Source organism: Taurulus bubalis (assembly GCF_910589615.1).
Source record: "Taurulus bubalis genome assembly, chromosome: 16".
Classification (NCBI taxonomy): domain Eukaryota; kingdom Metazoa; phylum Chordata; class Actinopteri; order Perciformes; family Cottidae; genus Taurulus; species Taurulus bubalis.
The window spans coordinates 5,224,504-5,247,862 of record NC_136604.1 but is presented as its reverse complement, the minus strand read 5'-3'; the positions used below and the strand labels follow the sequence as shown (position 1 = coordinate 5,247,862).

Genomic DNA, 23,359 nt, shown 5'->3' with positions numbered 1-23,359 from the left:
CTGGAACAAAAGCCGTTCGTTTCAACCCTCTGAAGAAAGGAAGACTTCCGCGTCACGTGTACTTTTCTTCAGTTTTTATTGGTACATCTTAAGATTTCATTGAATGTACAACTAGCAACTGGAAAGACAGTCTATCGTAGTCCATCACATTCTATTTATTATTTTCTTAAGTAAATGTCCGTACATGTTGCGTGTCGTATTATTTATACATTAAGTGGTGATGATGTAGTATAAAGCTTTCTTTGTCAATCAGCTGCGTCCAAGAGACGCCCATAGTACCGCTTAAGTTTGATATAAATGGTTGACTACATATACTTAAAGAAAGGCAGAGGGTACAGGATATGCTGTTGACTATGTGGCTCATTGATGCATCATGGATTTCTCCAATAAGTGCAGAACATGCTTTTGTAGCGCAGAAGACTATATACAGTGCTGGTACCATGCTCTCTTTGTACGTCATATCCACGTGTGATCTCTGTCAAGGTAAAGGGAAAATAGAGGCTCGATATGAAGAGGAGTTTCCCCCCCAAGCTGTCTACATGCAGGTCAGAGAGTGGAATGATGTTTTCAGCCCACGGGAGAAGCCTGAAGATAAAGACAACATGTATTAATAGATTTAATGGCACTGTGTTTAAAGGACATCCAGATCATAAACACTAGAACCTCTAAAAAATAAACACCAAGGGCTGGGTATTTATTTTCTACTAGCTCAGAATCAAGAGTTTTGGTGCTGACTTTTTTGTTGTTGATACCTTTCAGAATTTCTTTTTTGTTGAACAAAAGAAGCCAACCTTTTCAAATGTTAATTAACAGTAGCTGCACACGATCTCTCCCTGAAGTTGCTATGTATTTATCATCAATTCATTTAACCGCTAACCAAGAGATCTCTTCAAATATATTCACTGTACGGTAAATCTAGGTAAAGCTAGCAGCCTGTTAGCTTAGCTTAGCATAAAGGCTGCAAACATATGGAACATTTGTGTCCAAATGTAAAATAGAGAGGTGTACAAATGTAACATTCGTCTAGTTTTACTCTCGGCACAAAATAAATGTTTAACATTACTTTTCAAAATTGTCAAACATCTCTTATATAAATTAATACAACATAGTCTGTGCTGTCTAAAATAGGAAAAATGATTACTTAGTTCACAAAACGGGAAAGGTAGATGTGCGTAGCTGGGACCAAACGACTGAAGGACTGAGGTTCGATACCCAGCTCTAGCAAGCAGTGTATCTGGGAATAATGCTGCTGACATGCGCTTTCACAAACATACCTGTGCTATTTATTCTCCAACCTGCACCCCCGCACAGTTATCTTTACTTTCTGAGGCTATCGCTAAATATTCAGCATTTCTAGGAGAGAAAGAGAAAAAAACAACGTTGTGAAACGATGACAAACTTCTACTTTTAGCACAATAAAATGGGTGAAAAATGCAAAAAACTAAAAAACATCACAGCTATGACAGATTTGTATTCCTTTTTTTTGACTTACAGGAAGAAGGTTTTGGTTTTTACTAGGGAGGAGGATGACAGGATGGGACGGACAAGACGAAAATATGACAAATAGACAGGGAGTGAGACAAAGAGACAGACAAGTGAAAAGGCACAAACAATGGAAACATTGATAATCTTAAACAGGTATAAAGGAGAGGAATATGAACCAAAGACAGGATGTAAAAATGATAGGTGTGACTTCACAATACAGAAGGAATAACATATGGCAGTACTCATGGGGAAATATACACTTTACAAAGCATCATTTATTGTGATTTTGACATATTCAAAGAGTTGGTTTTTAGGTAAAGACCCAGTCACACCAGAAACAAATACTTCCTTTGAAACTTGGTGTCTTAGCGACTATTTGCCCCTAAAGGTGAGCTAACTGCTAACGAGCTTGCAAATCTCATTCAAAAATTTCATTCACTAAAGAGAAAAAAAAAGTTCCCGCCAAAGAGCTTGCTAAGCAAGGTGTCGGTTATCTCGTTAACTGACTAACAGGACAATACATAAACGTGTATTTAAGAGACATATTTGTACCATTGACTCCTCAAAAACCATCCACACACCATTCCTCTTTGGTGGAGCAGACAGACTGAGGGTCAAAGAAAAGTGGAGCTAGAGTGCTACAGGAAGTTAGCATCGCACTGGTTCTCTTGTCAAAAAGATAAAGAAAGGCAGTAAAACATGATGCGTTTTGTAGTCTCATTGCTTGTTAGCAACTGCCATTTTAAAAACACATAAAAGCTTAAAAAACGTGCACGTATTCTTGCAGCCCTCCGTTAAGCTAATAAGCTAGCATAGCTTATTATTCACAGCGGTTACGTTGAAATTAACTGATTTTGTATTTTAAATGCAACTTACTACAGTTGTGTGTTGTTTCAAACTTTTAACGCTAAGAGCCCGACCGATATATCAGTATCAGCATACATGCTGGCCATTAAGTCACAACAAATTGCAGCAATCAAGTGCTTCAGATATATTTGAGGTAATTTAGAAAGACTGCGTCCATTACATAGTTAACAGTAAACCAAACCGCTCAGTAGGCCTACCTGAGCTACACATCTTTAACAACCAAATGTAAGGTAGCCTGATCAATCAACAGTTGTGTTTATGTTGTGATATATCTTTACTGGATTTTTGTGGGGGGGGGGGCTGAAAAATCTATGCAGGTATTTGCCTTAAAAATCCAGCACTTTATTTGGGCTCAACAACAGACACACATACTTGGATAAGGTGTCAGTGTTATTTGGATAAAAACCTTGCATCTCCAAAGTGGCTTCTTTTCAAGAACTGACAATTGTGTCTAAGTGTTTAGCTTTACCACACATTTTGGGCTAAAGTAATTTGCATTAGTCAAAGAAAGAATCGCCTCATCTATAACAAAATACATTTTAAAAAAGCACTGTAAAATCCTTCAATAAAACTATAATCGCCAAAATCGGAGTTACAAGGTTTTTACAAGTTGAATATGTGCAGTAAAAAAACAAAACACTTACGCCGCTTCTCGTAATGCTTCTTCCCCGGCTGCTGATATTTTCTTGTAGCAGTATATCATCTCTATGAGGAGCCAGACCTGCAGGCCAATGATGGTCACGTACATCATGACCTCGGACACGATGGACGCCGTCCCTCTGGTGGCTGCACACATCAAAGCCAGGATATCAAGAAATCAGACAAACACCAAGTCATCGTTCATCCTGAATGCATCATTTTTAAAATCTCAAACTCCACAGATCACATTTTTAGTCAAGCATAAACTGTCGCTTCCCTTCCCCTTATTACATCAGTGGTTCTCTAGTGGGGTGCGGAGGTATTAAAGGTAATCCTTTATTAATCCCACAGTGGGGAAATTATTCTCTGCATTTGACCCATCGCTAGTAGTGTGCTGCTGTGAAGTGTCTTGCTCAAGGACACTTCAACATGCAAACTACGGGGAGAACAGGGAGGAACCAGCTACCTTGTGGTTTCAGGACGACCACTCTCTCCATGAACATGAGAACTTTACATAGGACAAAGTACACGGACATAAATGCCTGTACTTTCATGGAAATGTTTACGTTACGCCGTTAACAGGTTATGCTGCGCATGCGTGACTCGCCGATTCTTGGCGTTTTGCTAAAAGCTGTTGAGTCTCTCAAAACAGATCTGAGCTCAACATTGAGCATTAATTGAGAGGCCGTATCAAATCTACAACCCCGTTTAAAAAATATATGTAGAGTAAAGCATCTCACTGCAGCCACTAATACTGATACAACGTGATGCTCACACATCTGCACTCATTTTGTTTTGCACAGGTTGAACGTTACTGTTATTATCTTGTAAATATATTCAGTGCAAAACAGGTTATTTGCAGCCACAATAGATAATTGTCTTGCCAAACATTAGTTATTTTTTGCAGAGATAGAACTTTATTTGCATTGTTCTTACAAAATGATTACACATTACGTTACGTTAGTTTTTGTCTGATGGAGCAATCTGGTTTACTTGAAAGGGATTTACATTTTCTTTATTCAATTATTTGAAAAAGCACAGATGGAGGAGTCACAAAAAGTTTGTTACAATTTAGCTACAATTTTGTTGGGGGCGTGACAGAAAAAAGTTTGAGAACCACTGACTTACATTGACCGTTTATTGTAAAATCTCACAATTTTCATCAAACTCATAGGGGCCATGGCCTTGTTACTCCGTAAATGGAGGTCTCATAGGCTCGCCAGGTGCACAGCGAACGCAGACTGTGCCATCTATTTTCAGAGCATGTACTGACAGTGTGATTTTATAGGGAAACTGCACATGGGGACGGGATGTGTCCTGCTCCTGGTGCAGAGACCGGATCCGGGCCACGGCCACAAATCCTGCTGCTGATGCAATCTGCGCCTACCTTTAGCGACCACGCTGAGGTGGACCACCTTGCTGATGACGATGCTGTACTCGTAGTTGTCGTAGACGAGGATGCGGTTGAAGAAGCATTGGTAGGTGCCCGAGTCATTGAAGGTGACGTTGAGCAGGTATATGGACGCGTCTTGGATGTCATGGCTCCTCTTACTTCCATTCCAATCCACGCGATCCATGAAGTTGTCGCTCTCGATGGTTGGGCCTTCGTCGTTGTAGGAGTAGATCTGGTGCCACAGAGACATTAGGGTTAGTCAAAAATGCTGCTGTGACATATACATACATACATACATACATACATACATAATGAGGCCCTTGGGTATTGTTATGCACTACATATAAAAGTTTTTCAGCGGCATTTCCTTACTTTCTTCTTTGGTGTATTCATTATTTCAAAGTGATTTATACCTCCGTCGACAGGTATATGTATAATATATATATATATACACTTAAAAATAACATATAAATATATATGCTGTGTATAAAAAGGAAGAAAAAAACGCAACAGTCAGCAAACAACAATACAAAAGCTTAGTATACAGGGGAATGAAGATGTGTCCCTTCAGTGCTATGAATGATCACAATAAGAACAGATACACATTTTAAAAAGAAGAAAAAACAGAACACTTCTTATTCTGGAGCTTGAAGTGTCTGCATCTGTCTTTATGTATCTTTATATATTGATACATGTTTTTATTGCTACATAAAGGAGCATTAAGACTGAAAAGGTCAACTGAAATTCATCACGGAAATCCAGATCTTCAAACTTGATGATGTATTCTGTTGCAGAGGATCATAGAATAATTTTTTTGGGGTTCATTTCCAAGTAAAGCTATGCTGAAACCATATATGAAGCTACATGATCGCAGCTATGCAAACAGAGGACGAGGTCAACACGGCCGTGTGTCATCTCTGGGGCTTTAATTATCCCTATGGTGTAACATATCACGATTGATCGCCTCTGAGCCTCACCATGACCTCGGCACTGGGCGCTATGATGCGATGGAGGGCGTGTGGGTGTGAGGGGGAGGGGGGGGTCAGAAAGCTGGGGTGTGCACTGTATATGGATGCATATATAAAAAGCTTGTGTCTCAAGGATAGTGGGATTCTAAGGATGCCTAAACTCCTTTGGAAGCTAAAACACTTCCTGTACTCCACAATGTGCTGCGTAAGACTATGAAATTCTCCGGGGAGGATGATTTGCACACTCACGTGATTAAAGTCGGCCTCTCCTTTCCCCCTGAAGTACCATTGGACGGTGGCGGTTGCCGGCACCTCACTCCTCCTCTTGCAGGAGAGGCACCCCAGTTTGAAGCCCTGGCCAGCGACCGCCTCCGTGTCAGAGTCCGGCTCTGCACAGGCCCCACGGGAGTATGCTACAAGAAGAAGAAAAGAGAAAAGACAAACATTCACTACTTTGGCTAAACACAATGCAACAGCACGTCACAAAAGGACACGGGTCGGCTCCACTCACCAAACATGCTGCCGAGGAGCGTAAGGAGCAGGAGGTGTGATGCTGCCATGTCAGCCGGATGTTGGAGGAGCAGCTTTATGTGACGAGGAGCCTCAAAGAAATGCACCAACAGGAGCTCCAAAAGATTGTTGTTGTTGAAACTTTAAATGATTTTCATCACACTCGTAAACTGGACCACTGCTTTTGTAGTAATTGAATGTTTGTAAAGGTTTTCTTTTTCTGTTTTAAGAAGACTGGATGAAGCGTCAGGCAGCTACTGCATCGGCTAAACATGCATTGTAAAGTGTATCCGTCCACAGGCCTGTGTATCGCCAGCAACAGTTATACCCTATTGGTTGCTGAATTAAAAAAAAAATTCACACAAATTATTGATGCTTCTTTTTGCCAAAGCCGCCCCCTGATGTAGCTCTATAGCTGATGCATCCCAGTGGTGTCTTCTTTCTCTGCTTTTAATCATCCAGCAGTATATGAAGCAATCCGGATATCTGGCTCACAGTGTTTACCCAGATCATCAACCTGAAATTGTAATCTCTTTTTTCTTCTTCCCTTGATGGTTTAACGTGAGATGGACAGAGCAACCATTAGACCTGCCTGGGGCCACATGCTCTGCAAAGGTTAGGTGTGTTTATATAATGTGCAACACGCAGGCTACTGACCGGACGTCTACAATACACTTACACATACAGTGCATATATATTGAATTTGCATGCTCTGAGTGCAGAAATGTCTATATTTTGCAGGTTAGATAACAATAGGCCTATTAAACACCGATCTGATGGCCAATTCTTATCTTTAATCGGATCATTGTACACAGAGCCTACTGTCCTGGAATCGAGGCATCCTCTCCTCCAGTCGTCTCCTCGGAGAAGAAAAAAATGGAGGATGAAGATAAAAAAATCCCGTCCTCCCCTGTGATGACAGCTGGATGATGGAGAGACTCGTCTAATGAGCCCCGCGCTGGTGGAAGAGATGCTCTGCTCGTTCCGGCATTGCGGGTAAAACTGCGTGAAACGCCAGCCCTCCTCCCCAAAAATAATAATAGCTAATCCATTAGATGCGTCCTGTCCCTGTTAACAGTGCGTGTGTGTGCGCGCGTCTCCGCGTGTGTGTGTGCGCGTGTGTGTGTGTGTGTGTGTGTGTGTGTGTGTGTGTTTTCTTCCTGCGCCACATCACAGGAAGCTGCAGATGCACTGCGGTAAAAGAAGGGAGACAAGAACGGACGTGCGTGTAATGTGACGACTGTTTGGCTTCTGCCCCGCTGTTTTCACCCTGAAACAAGCGTTGCTCTGTCCGAGGGGCCACTGCGGGGGCCTCGCGTAGCGTTTACAGCCTTTAAATGAGCAACAAAGGGCTTTTACAGTCGGGGCAGTTGATATTAGCGCGCACTGGCCCTTTAAGAGCGCTTCAGCTGGGCGAGTCTGTCATGCTAATGATGACGTCTCTGTCGGCAGCGGACGGTCCTTTAACTCCGTGTTAACTGACAATAACTGCCCACACACACTTCAGCTGCTGTAACAGTAATAGTCATGGTTAGATATTATTGCAGCTGAAGCGGCGGGTTTATCTGCTGGCCGGTGTGACGGCATTTGACAATAACTCCACTTTACCACCAAACTCGCTCTCACTGCGCGAGCGAGCATCGACGATGCCGTTTGGTCGAGCAGCTCGCGCCAGCTACGCCTCCGGGCCGGCTGATGCTGCTACTGCCGCTGCCCACGGGCCTGCTGCTCTCTCCATGTGCGACACAGAGGAGCGAATGATACTGTTGGGCTGCTCATAGCCAGCGACGCTTTCTATAAAAGTAAAACAAAAAGCGCAACACACCGAAGGTAAAGTAACGAAGCTAACGGTAACTGCTAGCTAGCTAGCTAGTTAGCTAACGTGTGAGCTAACCAGCTAACTTACTGAATGAGAGCACACACCATAACTCATGTTTATAATAGTGATTTTAACGACGGGCCGTGTTGGGGCTCACAGTGGCTAACGAGCTAACGTCAGATGATCATCAGGTGGAAGCTCATCACAAATCAATATCTTTATTGACAGTCTGCTCACTTTCACCTGAGGATGGGGCTGAAACAATCAATCGACGAGTTATGTTCAAACGTTAGCTAGCTGTGATCGATTGGCAGGTAACTTTAGTCTTTTAAGATTACGGTATTTTTAAAAAGCGATGAATGAATTGTTGAGGGGTGTTTTCCAGCTTCTCTGTTGTGAGGATTTACTGCTTTTGTTCATCTTGTTTGGGAAAACGAGCAATTAGATGATCCTTGATTTGTCCAAATAACAATTCAACCACCCCAAAAAGACTCGACACACTTACGTGAGACACTCTAAGGCCGTGTCTTTCGTGAACTTTCTGTTGATCAACTAATTGATTAGTTGACTAATTGTTTCAGCTCTGAGGGAATGCACAAATACGTTCATCTCACTGAGCATGTAGCGATTAAGAAACTGTCTCAGTGGATTCTAGTTAAAAAGTGTATGTCACTGCTATTGTTTTTCATTTTGTTTAGTTCTCTTAGATCGGCCTTCACCACCTGTCTTTTGATTGTCATCAGTGAGATGTTTAGATGAGGTGCATGTAGCCTTGTATAGTAAATGTTGTATGATGTGTATATATTTAAAAAAGCACAGCTCGGTATATATTGTAAATTATACATCATAGTCATCCACACATACTGTAATTTAAACTGTCCTTGATACACGGGAGAACATCCTTAAAATAACCCACCCAACAAAAAAGAAACACTGAAGATACATGTTCCACCACACAATGAAAGTGTAACAGCAGCAAAGTACAAGAACAGATGTGTAGATAAGTAACCTTAAAAACTACAATACGTGAATAGTCGCACATCTACTGTTTTGATAAAAAAAATATTAGAAATGGTCCATTTGCGGTTTGTAATGTTTTATTCTTCTCTGTAGTTTTGTGAGACCATGGATGCAACCTGCAGTGCTTCTGCTGCTCCTGCTGGTCTAACTGTCCAGGTGTGCTTCCCCGGTGCCCGTGCTGCCGTCCTGGACAATCTGAACCGCCAGCGCGAGGAGGGCCGGCTGTGTGACCTCTCCATACAGGTGCAAGGGCAGGTGTTCCGGGCCCACCGCTGTGTGCTCGCTGCATCCTCGCCTTACTTTCACGACCAGGTGGGCCGGTGCGGATCAGATTCATTCATTTACAATGAGGTTTCACTCGGGGCCCCAACATTTCAAAGCTTAGTGCGTCTTCTCTGCTATCTCTCGACAGGTGTTGCTGAAGAACGTCACGACCGTTTCCCTCCCCTCGGTTATGGACCCGGTGGCCTTCGAGAGCGTCCTGAGCTCGGCCTACACGGGCCAGCTGAGCATCGTGCATGAGGACATCGTGAACTACGTCACCGTGGCCAGTTTCCTCCAGATGTGGCACATCGTGGACAAATGCACGGAGATCCTGAAGAGGCCCCGGCCCTCGGCAGAAGCCAGCCCCGGGGAGGCCGCAGCGGCCCACCCTGGCACCACGTCCCGCCAGCAGTCCCCGAGCAGCACCGACTGCTTGTACCTGGAAAGGGAAGGAAGAAGGAAGGAGAGAAAGCCGGACGCCCTGCCCCCCTTAGCCACGTGGAGGCGTCCGCAGCAGTTCCCCAGATGGGGGCGACCGCGACCCTCATCGGCCCAGCACTTAGCCGACTCCCAGCTGGACGCCCTCGCTGGCTATGCAGAGAGTGATTACGCCAACTGCGAGGAGGCGTGGGTATCAAGCCACAGCAAGGTGAGCCACTTCTCTCACGATGGACCGGGCCACAATAGCCGGTACCACGGGGGGTTCCCCGGTGGCGAGGCCCTGAAGCAGAAAGCCAGGTTTCAACAGCGGGGGGTGCCACCGGGTAGCGACAGGCCGCTCGACAAGAATAGAGAGAGCGGAGACGGTGACGAGACGCAGGAGAAGAGGAGGAAGGAGAAAAGAGAGATCGAGGCAGACGAGGGAGTCGGAGAAGCAGCGGTGGAGAAGAAGGGAGGAGGCTTTGCACAAATGGGGCACTGCGGTACGATACAAAGGCCTCTTTTCACTTTGACCACTGTAATATTTCTAGCATGCATATAATCCTTTACCGAAGAGGAATTCTGCCATGGGAAAGAGGGTCATGTCTTAAAACTAAATCACTTGTGTGGTAGAACTGTGAAATGATTTAGAAATTGGTGCAGAGAAACTGTGGGGTCTCTGAGACCTTCTTGTGCCGAACCATTTTTATACAAAGACTTGTATTGAAGACATTTTTATACAGTAAAATGTAATAAACATCACTATTCCCATCAGGTTGAAATTATCGCTGGGACTGCCATAATCAACACAAAATGAAAATTCCTTGTAGTAACTTTGATTTTAAATGAGCCAAAGTTTTAAAATAATTGATTCATGAATTAATTGTTGTATTGCTGACAGACAAAATGTTTGTATAAATATTATTTTGAAGTGGATTTAAATCAGAATCTGATTTTAAGAAATAAGTCAAGCTGATTTGGAATCCGGGATTTGGATTCTCACAGTCCACTGAAAAAAGGTATCGAGATGTGATACTTATTACAGCCTTATGCCGTGTTCACACCAAAACAGTTGCGAAAATTCGCAACGCTTTTTCGCTTCTATCGCGCCGCTGGTGTTTTTTAGTTTTTCGCAACCATCGCTGGGGAAAGGGGGCGGGGCTTCAGTCCCTTTTCGCCGCGAAAATCTCCTTCTTCATTTCCGTTACTCGACCATGGAAGGAGTAAAAAGTTTGTGTTGTAAAGCACCGGGTGACCGCAGACGGCAACTATAAGTTGGTCCTCCATTTTGCTGATGCAACATAGACGACCGGACGGCGGTGACGAGCGGAGCTTCTCAACGCTGATTGGCTTTCGCAACTTGCTTGCGAATTATTCACTGGAGTTGAAATATTTGAACGCCAGCGAAAAAGCGGCGTTGCGACGCCGTTTCGCTTCTATCGCGACGCTCGGCGAAAAATTCGCTTTAACGCAGCTGTGCATTGACTTAACATGTAATCTGGACGCGCGAATATTTCGCAACTGTTTTGGTGTGAACACGGCATTATAGTGTGTCTGTTCTTCTATCATGTTACTACTTTTGATCTGATCTTGTGTTTACATTTATTCTGCAGACTTCCGCCCAATTTCCGATGAGAGTGTAGGACAAGCCACGGGGAAGACGAGCGTGGAGGAGATCAAGGAGAAAGTGCAGAGAGGTTTGGCGGGAAGAGACCCCCCCTCGGACCTGCCCAGCGGTCACGCTTGCCAAACAGGCGAAGGCGTTCCGGGCCCCTCCTGTCCGGTCTCCGCCCGGCAGCAGTGGCAGACGGGTCCTTGGTCTCAGCAAGAGCAGAGGCCGCAGGACGGAGAGGCCGGCAGCTGCAGTAAAGACGAGGAGGAAGACGACGACGAGGAGGAAGCGGACTTTGAATGTTTCACAGAAGGGACGTTTAGCCGCGGCACATATGATGAGATTGAAGATGGCACGGGACAGGTTTCCCAGAGGCCTTTAGTGCCCGTGTCCCCTGACTTCACCATGGCGGCGGCGTCGGAGGTGAACTGGCCGTCCTCCGGCGCGGGACAGGGTAGCTCGACGACCCCGACCTCGAGTCGCCACCTGTCTCCACCGTCCGCCTCATTTCAGCCGCACTCTTCGCCCCCGACTCCGTCTTCGTCCACCTCGGTGTCCCTCGCCGGCGCTCCCTACACGGGCAAGGTTCACTTCTGCCACTGCGGCAAAGCCTACACCCTGAAGAGCATGCGTGACCGGCACGTGAAGATGCAGCACCTCAACCTGCGGCCCTTCGGCTGCCCCGTTTGCACAAAGTCCTTCAAGATGAAGCACCACCTAACCAAGCACCTTAAGACTCACGGAGGGCTGCGGCCCTACGAGTGTGGCCTGTGTGGGAAGAAAGTCATTTGGAGGGACAGCTTCCTCAGGCATCAGGCCCGATGCGAGAGACTCGCCTCCAGCTCCTCGGCTAACGGCACCAACGCAAGCGCGCCGGCGGCGGACTTGGACGACGGCTTCGGTTACGGATTTGAAGACGGCGAGGCCTTTCTCGCCACGGGAGTGAAGGTCGAGGAGGTGGACTTCCACGGGGAGATGGAGGACGGGATGCGCGGCCTCTTGGGCAGCGTGTCTGGGATCGTGGACGAGCTAAGAACTCAGTCGCAAAACCTGGACGCCGGTAGTCATGTTTTTAAAGAGGAGGTGAGCGAGAGCTTTAGCGGAAATTAAACGCCCGCGAGAAACTGTGAACACAAATACACGATGGCTTTAAAAGCCGACGGACACAAAATCATCGACGGCTTCTCATTCCTTTTCTGTTCTTTTCATGTTGGGACAATTGAAAGGATTCAAAGGAACAATTGTATGCTTTTATCAAGTGGCCATTTTTTATTTGTGCAGTAACACATAGCCCAAGTGATGCTGTAAAGTGTACATCTGTGATGTGAGTGTACTTCTTGAGCCCAATAAAAGTTAATTTGCATTTTGCACAAATCATTTGCCATTTATCTGCATTATAAAATGAATAAACAATGTTTTCTGCGACACATTGATGTCTCTCCACACTAAGTAAAGGCAGGGGATCTTGGTACATGTGGTAATAAAAGCATTTTAGATTTGTCTAAAAGATTAAATGCTCATTTAAAAACTACTGGGGCTCATTTCGGAACGGTTCTTTGCAGCACAGCGGTGAAGCACCAGAGGTCTCTCTCGCTCAACGCTACAGAATCTCTTTTTCTGTCATCATGTTTTGCAAAAGCTCCTCATTGTGTTTTGAAGAAAGCATCCTCCATTAATTCTTTTAAAGACCCTGAAAGATGACGAGCCACTGAATAGGACTCAGTTAATATAATCAGGTGTATTCAGCTGGGGGAGATTTCCATTTCAATGGTGAACAACTATGTAATAAGGAGCTACATACTGTATGTAGCCAGTTGAATTAGGACACAGTGGGGAATTACACAACAGATAGTTGATATTGTTTATATCTAAGTGAATGCATGGAGAAGAGTTGCCGTGTGATGCGGATCTCGTGCCACTGAGCCAATTATCACAGGAGCAGAGACGACGGAGCACTTTGCTAATTGTGGTCTTAGGGGCAGTTGTCCTTGAACGGTTCGATCGCAGCATTATTTCTAATGATGTGAAACATAATTTTTCCCGCCTCTGGGCGTCATCCTTGTTCGGTGTTCAATTCACTGTAGGACAAAATGTACAGCTGGACTTAATTGAGATCTGGGTTGTTTTCTTCTTCCAGTTCGTACAACACTTTGATATCAGGATTACTGCCTGAGACGGATGATTGGCCTCCAGAGGATTTTTCCAGAGTGTGTGTCAGTGTTCAGTTATGGATCATGGCTTGAGTTCGGGCTAATGCAATTATTTTTCCCTCCTGAGTTGTTCAGCTGCTCAGTAAACCTTGAAGCTGGCTGCAACTTGTGCTATCGTCATGGTTACAAACGGGGTACCATTTATAGTCAAACTTGAGTATTGTAATAAAAGCAGTTCACCTCTAATACGGTCCATACAATCTGAGGCCCAGTCCCAATCTCCCCCTACACCCTCAAACCCTGAACCCTCAGGGACTCACTGACGTCAGCTGCTAAATGGAGAGTGTGAGAGGCTGACTTTTTATTCACTGATTTGAACGTCTTCCTCACGACATGAGAAGTCATTTTAAATGATCTATTTACTCGTTTTGTCAAAACGAAATGTTTGATGAATGTGAATAAATATTATAAATATATTTTCTGCTTGGATTCCTGTGATTTTATGTGTTTTTATGTTCCATCTTTAATCCGTAATGTTGTAGTGTAAATGTATTTTATCGGGCTAAACGCCCATGTGTCTCTTTGTTTACCTTTTTTTTTTCATTGGGAACTGCGTGTTTAACGTCACATTGCTATGAACTGTGGGTAATTCCTTTAGGCAAAGTCGGCATCTAATGCTGACTTACGGAAAGGGTTCATGAAGTGCTCAACATGTCTGCCAGAGACTCAAGCGCTCTACGATGGGACAATGGGACAAAGACTAAACCCTCAAGGACTTCACAGTGCGCCTGAAAGTCCATGAGTGCTTAAGGGTGGAGATTGAGATTGGGCCTAAAGTTCCAGTCCATTCCATTATCTGAACCGCTTTCCCTATTCAGGGTCGCTGGAGTCGAAGGCAGGTATCAGTTCATCTCAGGGCACTTATAGAGACGGACAACCTCCACGCTCACATTCACACCTACGGGCAATTTAGAGTCAAGTCCATGCAGTTTTTGTGGCCCTAATGCTAAGCTAATCGTCTGCTGCGTCCAGCGAACGCGAACTAAATATTTCAAGGCAGAATAGAATGAGACATAAATACAAATGTCGGTATAAAGTAATGAAGACAACAGAATGGGCAGATTTTAAAATATTTAATAGCCGAGAGAAGACATAACATGTTTATTTGTATATTTGTTAGGCCGAACATTAAAAAGGAAACATAACACTCGTGTAGCAAAACAAAACCCTCCTTTACATTTCTACTGACCATCCCGTTAAAGTGAACATAGAAACAGAGCATGTACATTTATTATAAAGAAATGAAATCGACAAATTACGCGTCAGAACATTTGAATGCAACGTTCAGTACTCCTCGTTCCACCTCGTTCCACCTTAAACCTTTGAGCCACTTACGATCTGACCTTCAGACTAAACCAACTGCTGTCTGTCGTCTTCTGAAGGAAACACAAATTACATTAAAACCTCAAACTTAATTTAAGAGGCAACCAGATAACTCACAACAAACGACATCCATGCACGAACTACAACAGAGAAAAGAGCATTCTTTGGTTATGAACAGTGCATTTGAAAAGGGCATATTTTTTTGGGAATGACATCATCCTGTACATCTTCATTAATTACACTGAATTACACTTTCGTACGCTTCACTCGAGGGCCACGAACAGACCAGTCTCCGGTTTAGCTTTCACATTAGGACGTTTGCCGCGTGAATTGGGTTTCCAGAAAAGCAACGGGACACACAAAGCGCCACTCGTGTACAAAAATGCACGTGACGGGAGACGAAATAGAAAAAAAAAAACTAGCACCATGGGACACTCGAAGGGATGGGCGATTCTTACAGGAGGGTGTTTTACTGAAAGCGTGACCAAACCTCTCATAAACAGCAAGACAAGCGATATCCGTGGAAGTAGGATTAGAACAGAGAGGCCCAGCGACCACCCGCAACCCCGGAGAGTGGATTTTGTTTCAAACTCAATGTCACCGTCTGCACACACGGGAAAGCTTGTGTTAGTGGGTTAGCGTTTCTTGAGGTCGTGAGTCCGCCGCTTGCTCCCCTCCTCCATCTCGTCCCGTCGGCATCGGATCTGCGGTCTGAGAGCTTAGAAGATGGTGCTCCAGCGTTTTGGGGGTGCACGGGACTTGCTTTCACCCTGGGGAGAAGAAGGAGGAGGAGGATGAGGAGGATGAGGAGGATATCTATCCCCAGAGATGGCATCTTTAAGAGCATTCTGGGGCGAAGTAGTTTTCAGTTAGAACTGAGCGGAAGGAACGATTTGATTGTCGAGTACTTCACATTTACTGGGATTTCTAGCAGATCATCCACGCTGAAGATGAAACCCTCAGAAAAGTCGAGGAGGTAGATGGCATTTGAATGAAGACATGTGTGAGAAATGTAATAACTGGGTTTACATGTCGGTGTCAGTGCGGAAAATGAAGAATGTCGCCCCTTAAGCTGGTGAGTTTATTATGATGACAGCTGCTGTGAAAGCGTGCTGATGAATGAAACTGAAGAGGTGAATCGTTATACTGTATTTATTCATTACTCACTGGTCTCTGGTGAGAGCGTCACTGTTGCATTTGAGGGCAAACACAGACAGGAAACAGTGTTTTATGACGCCCAGTCTTACAGATAGAAAGAGGAAGTGTATTTGAGTGAAACAGGGCGGGGGGGGGGGGGGGGGGGGGGGGGGGGGGGGGGGGGGGGGGTACGCTCACCAGGTTGAAGATCTTGGACAGTGTGCTTTGGTCTCTGCGTCTCCTGACCGGCGACTTTGCGCTCTCGGCACGCGGCGACGAGGCCTAGAAAAAGACGGCGTGTGAGCACAGATGGAGACCTGGAGACCGGGGCCTGAAGGCTCGTCTGCTGCTCTGTCACTGCGTAACCTTTAAGCAGACGCTTAATCCACTTTACATTGACGGCCCTCCCCCCTTTCAGATGAGACACGTTCTATCTCTGGAAATAAACCGTTTAAAGTCGTACACGGGGCACAACTATTGCTGTTGAATAAAACAACATAATGGTTACAAAGTGTTCATAAAGTGCTTCAGAAATGAAGAAAATACTTGCTCTGTTTACCATTCATCCTCTGCAATTGTGTTAGGATGGACCTTTTGGGAGTTTGGAATGTGCTTTGCTACAACAGGGAATTTCCCCTGTAGACAATAAAGGTGGAATGATGTGTGTGTTTTTTGTCATTACGTAACTTTTAGAACGTTATAAAGGCCTGAGAGTCATCAACTTGTTTCAATAACCCTAACTTCGCTTGTAAACTGAGGGGCAGGTACGTATATTGTTTCTCTGCAACAGCAGCATCAGTGAGAAGTGGAAGAAACAGTTGTCCCTGTTCTTCCACATGCTATTGTGAGAGGGGGGCGCATGAACACTCTGATAACGGCAACCTTCAGGGGGGGAAGGAAATGGACAACATGGACGAGGTGAGGTCAGCGTCCAATCACACACACACACACATAGACATGTCTGTCCCGGGGTCGCCCGACAGATGAGAGGACACAAAGAAGGTGGGAAGCCAAAACAGATGGATCGGTGAATCCCCTCTTGGCACAGAGGAGGTGGAGGTGTTACAGAGAAATAGTGGCGTGAGGAAGAAGGAGGAGGAAGATGAAGAGGAGGAGGAAGATGCAGGCCAAGAGGTCCTAAGAGAAAATGTTTACCGGCTGTGGTTCATAAATAGTCGAGCAGTTTCAAAGTCATCCAGAGGCAGCGAGTCGCTCTGGATTGAAGCAAAGAAGAATTTATTGCAACGACATGAATTTACCAATAAGCCAATACTCTCTTTGAGTGATCAAGCAGCGGATGGGAGTGTTTTTGTTCCCGTGGCACCGGTCCAGAGGGAGCTCGGCCTTCCAGCTGCTGAATGCAGATGCTGGAGAATCAGCTTTTTGTTTACGTCTAGAATGGATGCGCTCGGGTTCAAAAGGTATTTCTCTTCAAGGAGGAAAGAAAGCACACAGTGGTGGGAGAGACAGGGCGAGCGTGGAGGTTAAAGGTCACGGTGCGGAGGAGCTCTCTGCAGACGGGTTGAAATGGGATCATCGCGTGCATATACGACTACACACACACACACACACACACACACACACACACACACACACACACACACACATAAAGTGGTGCAGTCAGAAAATGGGGCTTTTGTTCGATTCGAGAAGGGAAGTTGTGACGTACCAAGCCCAGGGCGTCTCTCCACTGGACATGAAAAAGAAACAGACAGTGACATGATGAGAGGAGATACAGAGAGCGGACTGTAGTGGTACCCGCATCCGCCTCATCTGAGAATCATCCAGTTAGAGATGTTAAATGGCTGGATTAGCTGCGATGTGGTGGTATATTAAAAGAATGAAAGATGGGTGATTTCCACTGGCAATCACCAACATAAGTTACCTATTTTTATTTTTTTTTATAAAACATGTATTCAGCCAGACCCCAGACGGCCCCAACATTTTTGGTTTGTGACCCCACAAAAAGAGTGACTTCCCCTAACACTCCCTCCATCTACTACTTAAAGCCACTATGTAGTATTAATTAGCCACGCTAGCGGTGTAAAATACCTCAACAACTTTACAATAATAGATTGTAAAGTTGATTTCTTACAGACATTCATGGTCCCCAGAGGATGAAGCTCTCCTGACTTTTTATTTCGTGTCACCAACAGAGCGAAGGCGTAATCAGCGGCTAATACGACCAAAGTGCTTCAGACGGCACCAACCATACTGTGAAATGGAAGTTGTGTATTGAAACAAAACAACTTTATGTTACAACAAATTACTTGGTTAGGGTTAAGAAAAGATTGTGGTTTGGATTTAAATAAGTGCTACGTACGCTACGGAACAAAAGTACAGTAAAATAAGTCAACTTTGACTTTTGGCTTCAAGTATTTTGCATCTGTTCGTCGCTGTCGATATAAATAGTTTTAATGGGAAATATTCGCAACCCGATATTTCTCGTTTTTGTCACTGCTGTCTGACATCTGATGTGATGCTGCTCCTGGGTTGGTGCCGTAGTTATAAACTCCCACGCATAATGGCTCAAAGGTATCCAATGAAACCCCAAGTGGGTATCGAATAAAACGCTGAAAACAAAATGCTGTTGATACTGGATGCTGATGAATGTGAAGGTAGAACAAAGTAAAGAAGTGAGCAGAAGTAAATGATCAATGCATCTCTGCATCTTCACCTCTGGAACGATCAACACAACAGATATTGTGAAGAAAAGGAGACTCACCCTGGATTTAGGACGAGGAGAGGACACCTGAGAGACACCAAGCAACAACAACAACAACAACAAAGTGACTGGCAGATCAACAAACACCGTTCTGAAATCAACAAATGATTGAGCTGCTGATTGAAAGCTCCAGTTCCTGCTTTTATTTATGTCTTGATCAGTGTGGAAATGAAGTCATGCAGCTTTGTAATCAGTGAGGGAGCCGAGGAAAGCAGTTTAGCTTTGAAAAAGCTGCCGCACTATTTATGCCAAGAGCCGAAGTAGATTGAAAAGAAGACACTCATGCGGCGTACGGTAAATTGGGGGGAAATGATGTTGTTCTGTGTTGTGGCTCGTGACACTCAGAGCAGTCTCAGAGTATTACGTCAAATTCAAACACTGAATACAAAATGTGATTAAACCCGGGGATCTTAGCATGACGCAACAACATGACTATATATCAGACATGAAAGCATTTAATCAAAGAAACTCACAAAGCTCCTGAAGAAATGCACCACAGCATTTTCATTGGTCCGGCGGCGAGCGGAGGCTTGCTGGGGTGAGGTGGACAGGTGACCCCGGAACGAACCCTGTGGGGATCAACAGAGGTCAGGTAACGGCTTCTGTTCGGTGGGGAGATCGAGCAACGCTACTGTGGAACCGTTGGAATCAGATCAAAAGGTGACAAAATCAAAAGTCCCAGTGAAACAGAATATTTGAGGACAATTACATGAGTTTAAAAATTTGATTTAAAATCAAATCCTGTGCATTTGATTGGACCGCCAAAAAGTAGGCGGGATTAGAATCTTGCGGGATACGGAGCCACAGGAGACGCACACACACACACACACACACACACACACACACACACACACACACACACACACACACACACACACACCTGTTGCTAAAAGCTGCAGATTGGTTAATGGAGGGATTTCATTATTGATAGAAATTGGACGGCACTGGAATAAAGGAAAATTGACTGGGGGATGTGATCTAACAGGGTCAAAAAGATTTCTCCTTTAATCTCACATTCAGCGCCATGCAACTAAACAACAGAGTAGAGTGCCATGAGCTTGAAAAGACATCCGTCATGTCCCATAAATCAGTCCCTGCACTGTATACCTCCTAATATTATAATTACAGTAATTATAGCAGTTTCACATCTCACGATATACAGGAAGAAAAAGAACTGTAATCATGTGAGAAGACAGGAAATCTGCTAATTGAATCAATTAGAGGTCATTAAAATACTAGATGGAAATAGTCTGAAAGATTCATAGAGTGAAGGGTTATGTTGTCGACTATGGTGTGTTATCAGGTTGAAGAGATTCATCAGGTTGTAGCTGAAAACCTCCAGAACAATCTCACACGTCTGACACACTGATGTCTCTTCATCTAATTCATGTGTTTGTTGTCCTGTTTCTGCCTGAAAAGATACCTTTCATAGATGTACAGATACCCATCTTTGTGGCTTTCTTTTGCCTGGAACATATGAGGGAAAAGATCCAAGCTCAGACAATAAGCACAAAATCCACAACACCGGAGACACTTGGATGTCAGATGAAAAGGAGCTGCTGCAGAAGAGCGGCTCTGACTGCCCATCACAGGGAGTCCAATCTTGGGTTTTCTATTTGCAGCTCAGGGCTCACATTACAAACTACACTATTTATTTAATTGAGTCTACTGTGTAGGTTTGCTTACAAATGGGAAGAGACAAAATAATAGCATGGGTGAGCTTGGCTGGCAAAAACAAATAAATCTTCCATCCAGAAACAAAAGTGCCCTGAGCATGAATTTGCTTTTTTAATGACATCAAAATCATAAAATATAGTGCAGGCCAGGTGGAGTTCTGCCTCAATATTAAAACGTAGACCCCAAATGAGAAAATTTACTGTTCCAAATCTCTACTGAGGAGCGTCTGGACGTCAGAGCTCTTTGCTCTTCAAGCGACTACTCTCAAAAGAGCTCAAACTGAGAAATGCACAGTTCTCCCCTTAAAACTAGTAACTGAGTGTGTGAAGTTCAGTTTGAATGTCTCCTGGAAGCGACGGAGACGACCTAAAGGAGATTAGAGATGTACTGTCCACTGCAAACCCTGATTTAGATTTGTTTTGTGTGTATATCTTAATGGGTTGAGAACATTTTCCTGCAACTTAAATGTCTCCAAACCCAGTGGATAATCTTCAAAAATGCATCGCCATTGTTTTTTCTGAAATCATTAATACTGTGGATAATATTGGTGAACTGGAATTCTTCAGTCTTGAACAAATGTTCAAAAAAAGTACAATATAGCACAGTATTGCAGTGCGGGGACGATCTGATTGTAGAAGTAAAACATTTAAGAAGCAGAGAAGTTCTGGAAAAAGAAAGACCCAGAACCATCCTTTTGCTGCAGATGCACGGACGCTCACCTTGCTCCTTTTCTTCTTGTCTCCTCCGAAGAACTTGGTAATCTGATCCATGAGACCAGGGTTCTTCTTTTTCCTGCCGAGCCCGAAGCTGCTCTGCCCTGAGGTGCTTGCCGTTGCCATGCTAGTGCTTGCTGAGGTTGGGTGGGGTTGACCTGTATCTGTCTCGTCGGTAGTCCTCTTCCAAGCTTGTCCTCAACCCACAATGCCAACACTTGGCTCTGCTGCTTCTTCAGGGTGGCTCTCTGGTCCTCTGACGTGCCGAGGGGCCGTCTTTGAAGGTGTCGTCCTCCTCGGCCGCAGGGCATCATGGGACATGAGGGGGGTCAGGTGTGTGTGTGTGGCAGGCATTCTTCGGGGCTTCAGTGGCTGTGTCAGTCACTGCCGCCCTCCGCATGGGCCGGGCCATTGTCCCCCCTCCATCTGGGACAACAAGGGTTATCTCTGAGTCTGCACTCACACCCTGATGCAAAGCAGCCCCGCAGCTCTGTGAGGCCATTGTTGAATCGGCCTCATATATCCTCTCGATGGATCGAGTTTAAATTGGATGTACAGTCATCCCAGTTTAACATAAGGAGAGGCCCGGAAGGCCAAGAACAGCTTCTTGTGTGGAAACCTGTGGACACGGGCCAAGTATCTGTGTCTGATACAATACACTTGTGGTGACTTTGCACGTTTGGATGTTTGGATGAAACCATATAAATCCATACAGCTTCAGCAAAGAATTAAGTTTATGGCTAATGGACAGGATGAATATTTAACATAAAAGAATTTAAAAAGATTTAACCAAACTGGAACACAATGGTCAACCCTCTGAGACGCAGGGCTCGGCCGGCCCGACATTGTAGCACGCTTAGTTTTACAGCGCATCAAGGTTGGTACCAACCATGTCATGCTAGCTTGTCAGGAAGAGGCTAGATGACACTCCAAAATGATGCTACATTTTGGTGAGGGAAAGACTTAGCATGATAAAACTGGCCCAGAGATGTAAATGAAAATGGTTCTCTGGAAACCCATGAATCTTCCCTCTACAGACACTTTATGATACTCCCAACATGGAATTGCTTGAATTGGGTGTAAAAGCTTAGATTCTTGTGGATCCAATGAACCCAACATATACTACTCGTGATTGTATCCCTCCGCCAACCCGTCATTTTGGAGTTTATATCCATGTCTGTCCAAAAATGCCATCACCTCAAAATTTTATCATGTGTGAAATTGTCAATTAGCATATGAATCCTTGAGGTATGTCCAAATATGTGTTTTGGGAGGTGACAATGACCTTTGATCATCAAATATGAATCAGTTTATCCTCGAGTCTAGGTTGATGTATGTGCCAGATTAAAAAAAAATCCCATCCACAACAAGTTCATGGTTTTCTAGGTGTATTGAGTATAAGGGGTTTCTGAGCAGCTTTCAGAACTAAAGTGTTCGCCATTCAATTGTCGAAACAGGCAATTTGTACAGAAAGAAAGGTTTTGATACCAAATCAGAGCAGGGATATTTTTTATATGGTGTTCCTCCTTCGGAGTGATTTCAGATTTTTTAAATAGTTTTGATCAATTCTAGATACAAATGGCCATCATAATGTCCTATGCAGCTTATACAGTCTAAACTTTAAACATTTGAATCGGTAGATAGCTAAAACACACACACACTGCTGAGCTAAATTATTCTTCAGGTGTCCAGCTTTTAGATGATGTCCACTGCTTTTCTGTGGCAGTTACTAGTGACCTGCTAGAGTTAAAGGTCAACATTATGTACGAGGACCTTGAGCGAAGACGGTTTTGTACACCGCTGTTTCCAACGTCAAGTTGGTTTCTGCCATTGTCAGATTTGGATGCAAGATTTCAAATGATCCTAGAATGTCGGGCTGTGTAACTTTATCTTTACCATTGTCCCACATTTCATCCCGACAAGGAGTCCTGGGTGTGTTGGCTCGCCCGCAAACAAAGCAGGATCTGTTGCAGCGTAAGTTGTGTCCGAAAACACCCATGCAGCATCGGAATATTCATATTTTGGAACAGATGTGTTGTTGTTATGGCTGCTTTCTTATTTCAGAAAGTAACTTTCAGGGACCGAAAACAAAACTGTGCGGCAAACGGATGAATCTGTTTTCATATAACAGAACATGTGACACATGAAAGCAGCTGCAGAATTTCAGAATGTCATCCTCTTATCCTGCTGCTTTTATAATGAAGCAAAAATCCAGCTGAAGAAGAGAGAAAAAAATGACAAACTCAAAAAACTGATTTAAGTCTTGACTGGATTTGAGTGGGCACAAAGCAGTCCGAGTATATTGGGCTGAAATAGGCGTCAGGAAATATGTCAATCCCCAAATACTAACTTAAATGAAAACACGTAGCATGCGTTCTATGTAAAACAGGCTGTGAGGAGTTCTTATTCTCTATTTCTGGGTGGATTAGATTCCCGACGCAGCGTGTGAACGTCCGTCCGACACAAAACGAGTAATACTTGACCCGCTTTCCATTCATGGACTCTCCCAGAGGTAAGCCCACCGTGTGCGCTAAACCTTCAAAACGAGATAGAAAATGGACAAGATGATGCTCGCTG

The 23,359-nt window shown here is 44.4% G+C and overlaps 3 protein-coding genes across 7 annotated transcripts; 1 reads left to right on the top strand and 2 right to left on the bottom strand.

Moving 5' to 3' along the window:
* Window positions 1–77: 77 nt before the first annotated feature.
* On the bottom strand, window positions 78–6,054 carry scn1bb (sodium channel, voltage-gated, type I, beta b). Its single transcript, XM_079231773.1, has 6 exons — window positions 5,864–6,054; window positions 5,602–5,765; window positions 4,379–4,616; window positions 2,997–3,138; window positions 1,275–1,353; window positions 78–585 (listed from the first exon to the last, which is right to left on the bottom strand). The coding sequence occupies exons 1-5, from the start codon at window positions 5,910–5,912 to the stop codon at window positions 1,284–1,286; spliced, it is 663 nt and encodes a 220-aa protein (XP_079087899.1). The 5' UTR covers window positions 5,913–6,054; the 3' UTR covers window positions 78–585; window positions 1,275–1,283.
* A 2,752-nt stretch (window positions 6,055–8,806) lies between these two features.
* On the top strand, window positions 8,807–12,413 carry zbtb22a (zinc finger and BTB domain containing 22a; the record flags this gene model as incomplete). The annotated part of the gene is made up of 3 exons (XM_079232408.1): window positions 8,807–9,013; window positions 9,114–9,888; window positions 10,999–12,413. 3 exons carry the CDS (start codon window positions 8,807–8,809, stop codon window positions 12,105–12,107), a joined length of 2,091 nt encoding a protein of 696 aa, XP_079088534.1. The 3' UTR covers window positions 12,108–12,413.
* A 1,852-nt stretch (window positions 12,414–14,265) lies between these two features.
* Window positions 14,266–21,017, bottom strand: mbpa (myelin basic protein a). Of its 5 annotated transcripts, XM_079232033.1 has the most exons (7): window positions 20,789–21,017; window positions 18,866–18,961; window positions 18,393–18,419; window positions 17,337–17,357; window positions 15,866–15,949; window positions 15,698–15,718; window positions 14,266–15,300 (listed from the first exon to the last, which is right to left on the bottom strand). In XM_079232033.1, exons 1-6 carry the CDS (start codon window positions 20,906–20,908, stop codon window positions 15,716–15,718), a joined length of 351 nt encoding a protein of 116 aa, XP_079088159.1. In that variant the 5' UTR covers window positions 20,909–21,017; the 3' UTR covers window positions 14,266–15,300; window positions 15,698–15,715. The 5 variants fall into 5 exon arrangements, with proteins under 5 accessions (XP_079088159.1, XP_079088157.1, XP_079088161.1 ...); XM_079232031.1 differs by lacking the exon at window positions 15,698–15,718; XM_079232035.1 differs by lacking the exon at window positions 17,337–17,357.
* Between the last annotated feature and the right edge of the window lie 2,342 nt (window positions 21,018–23,359).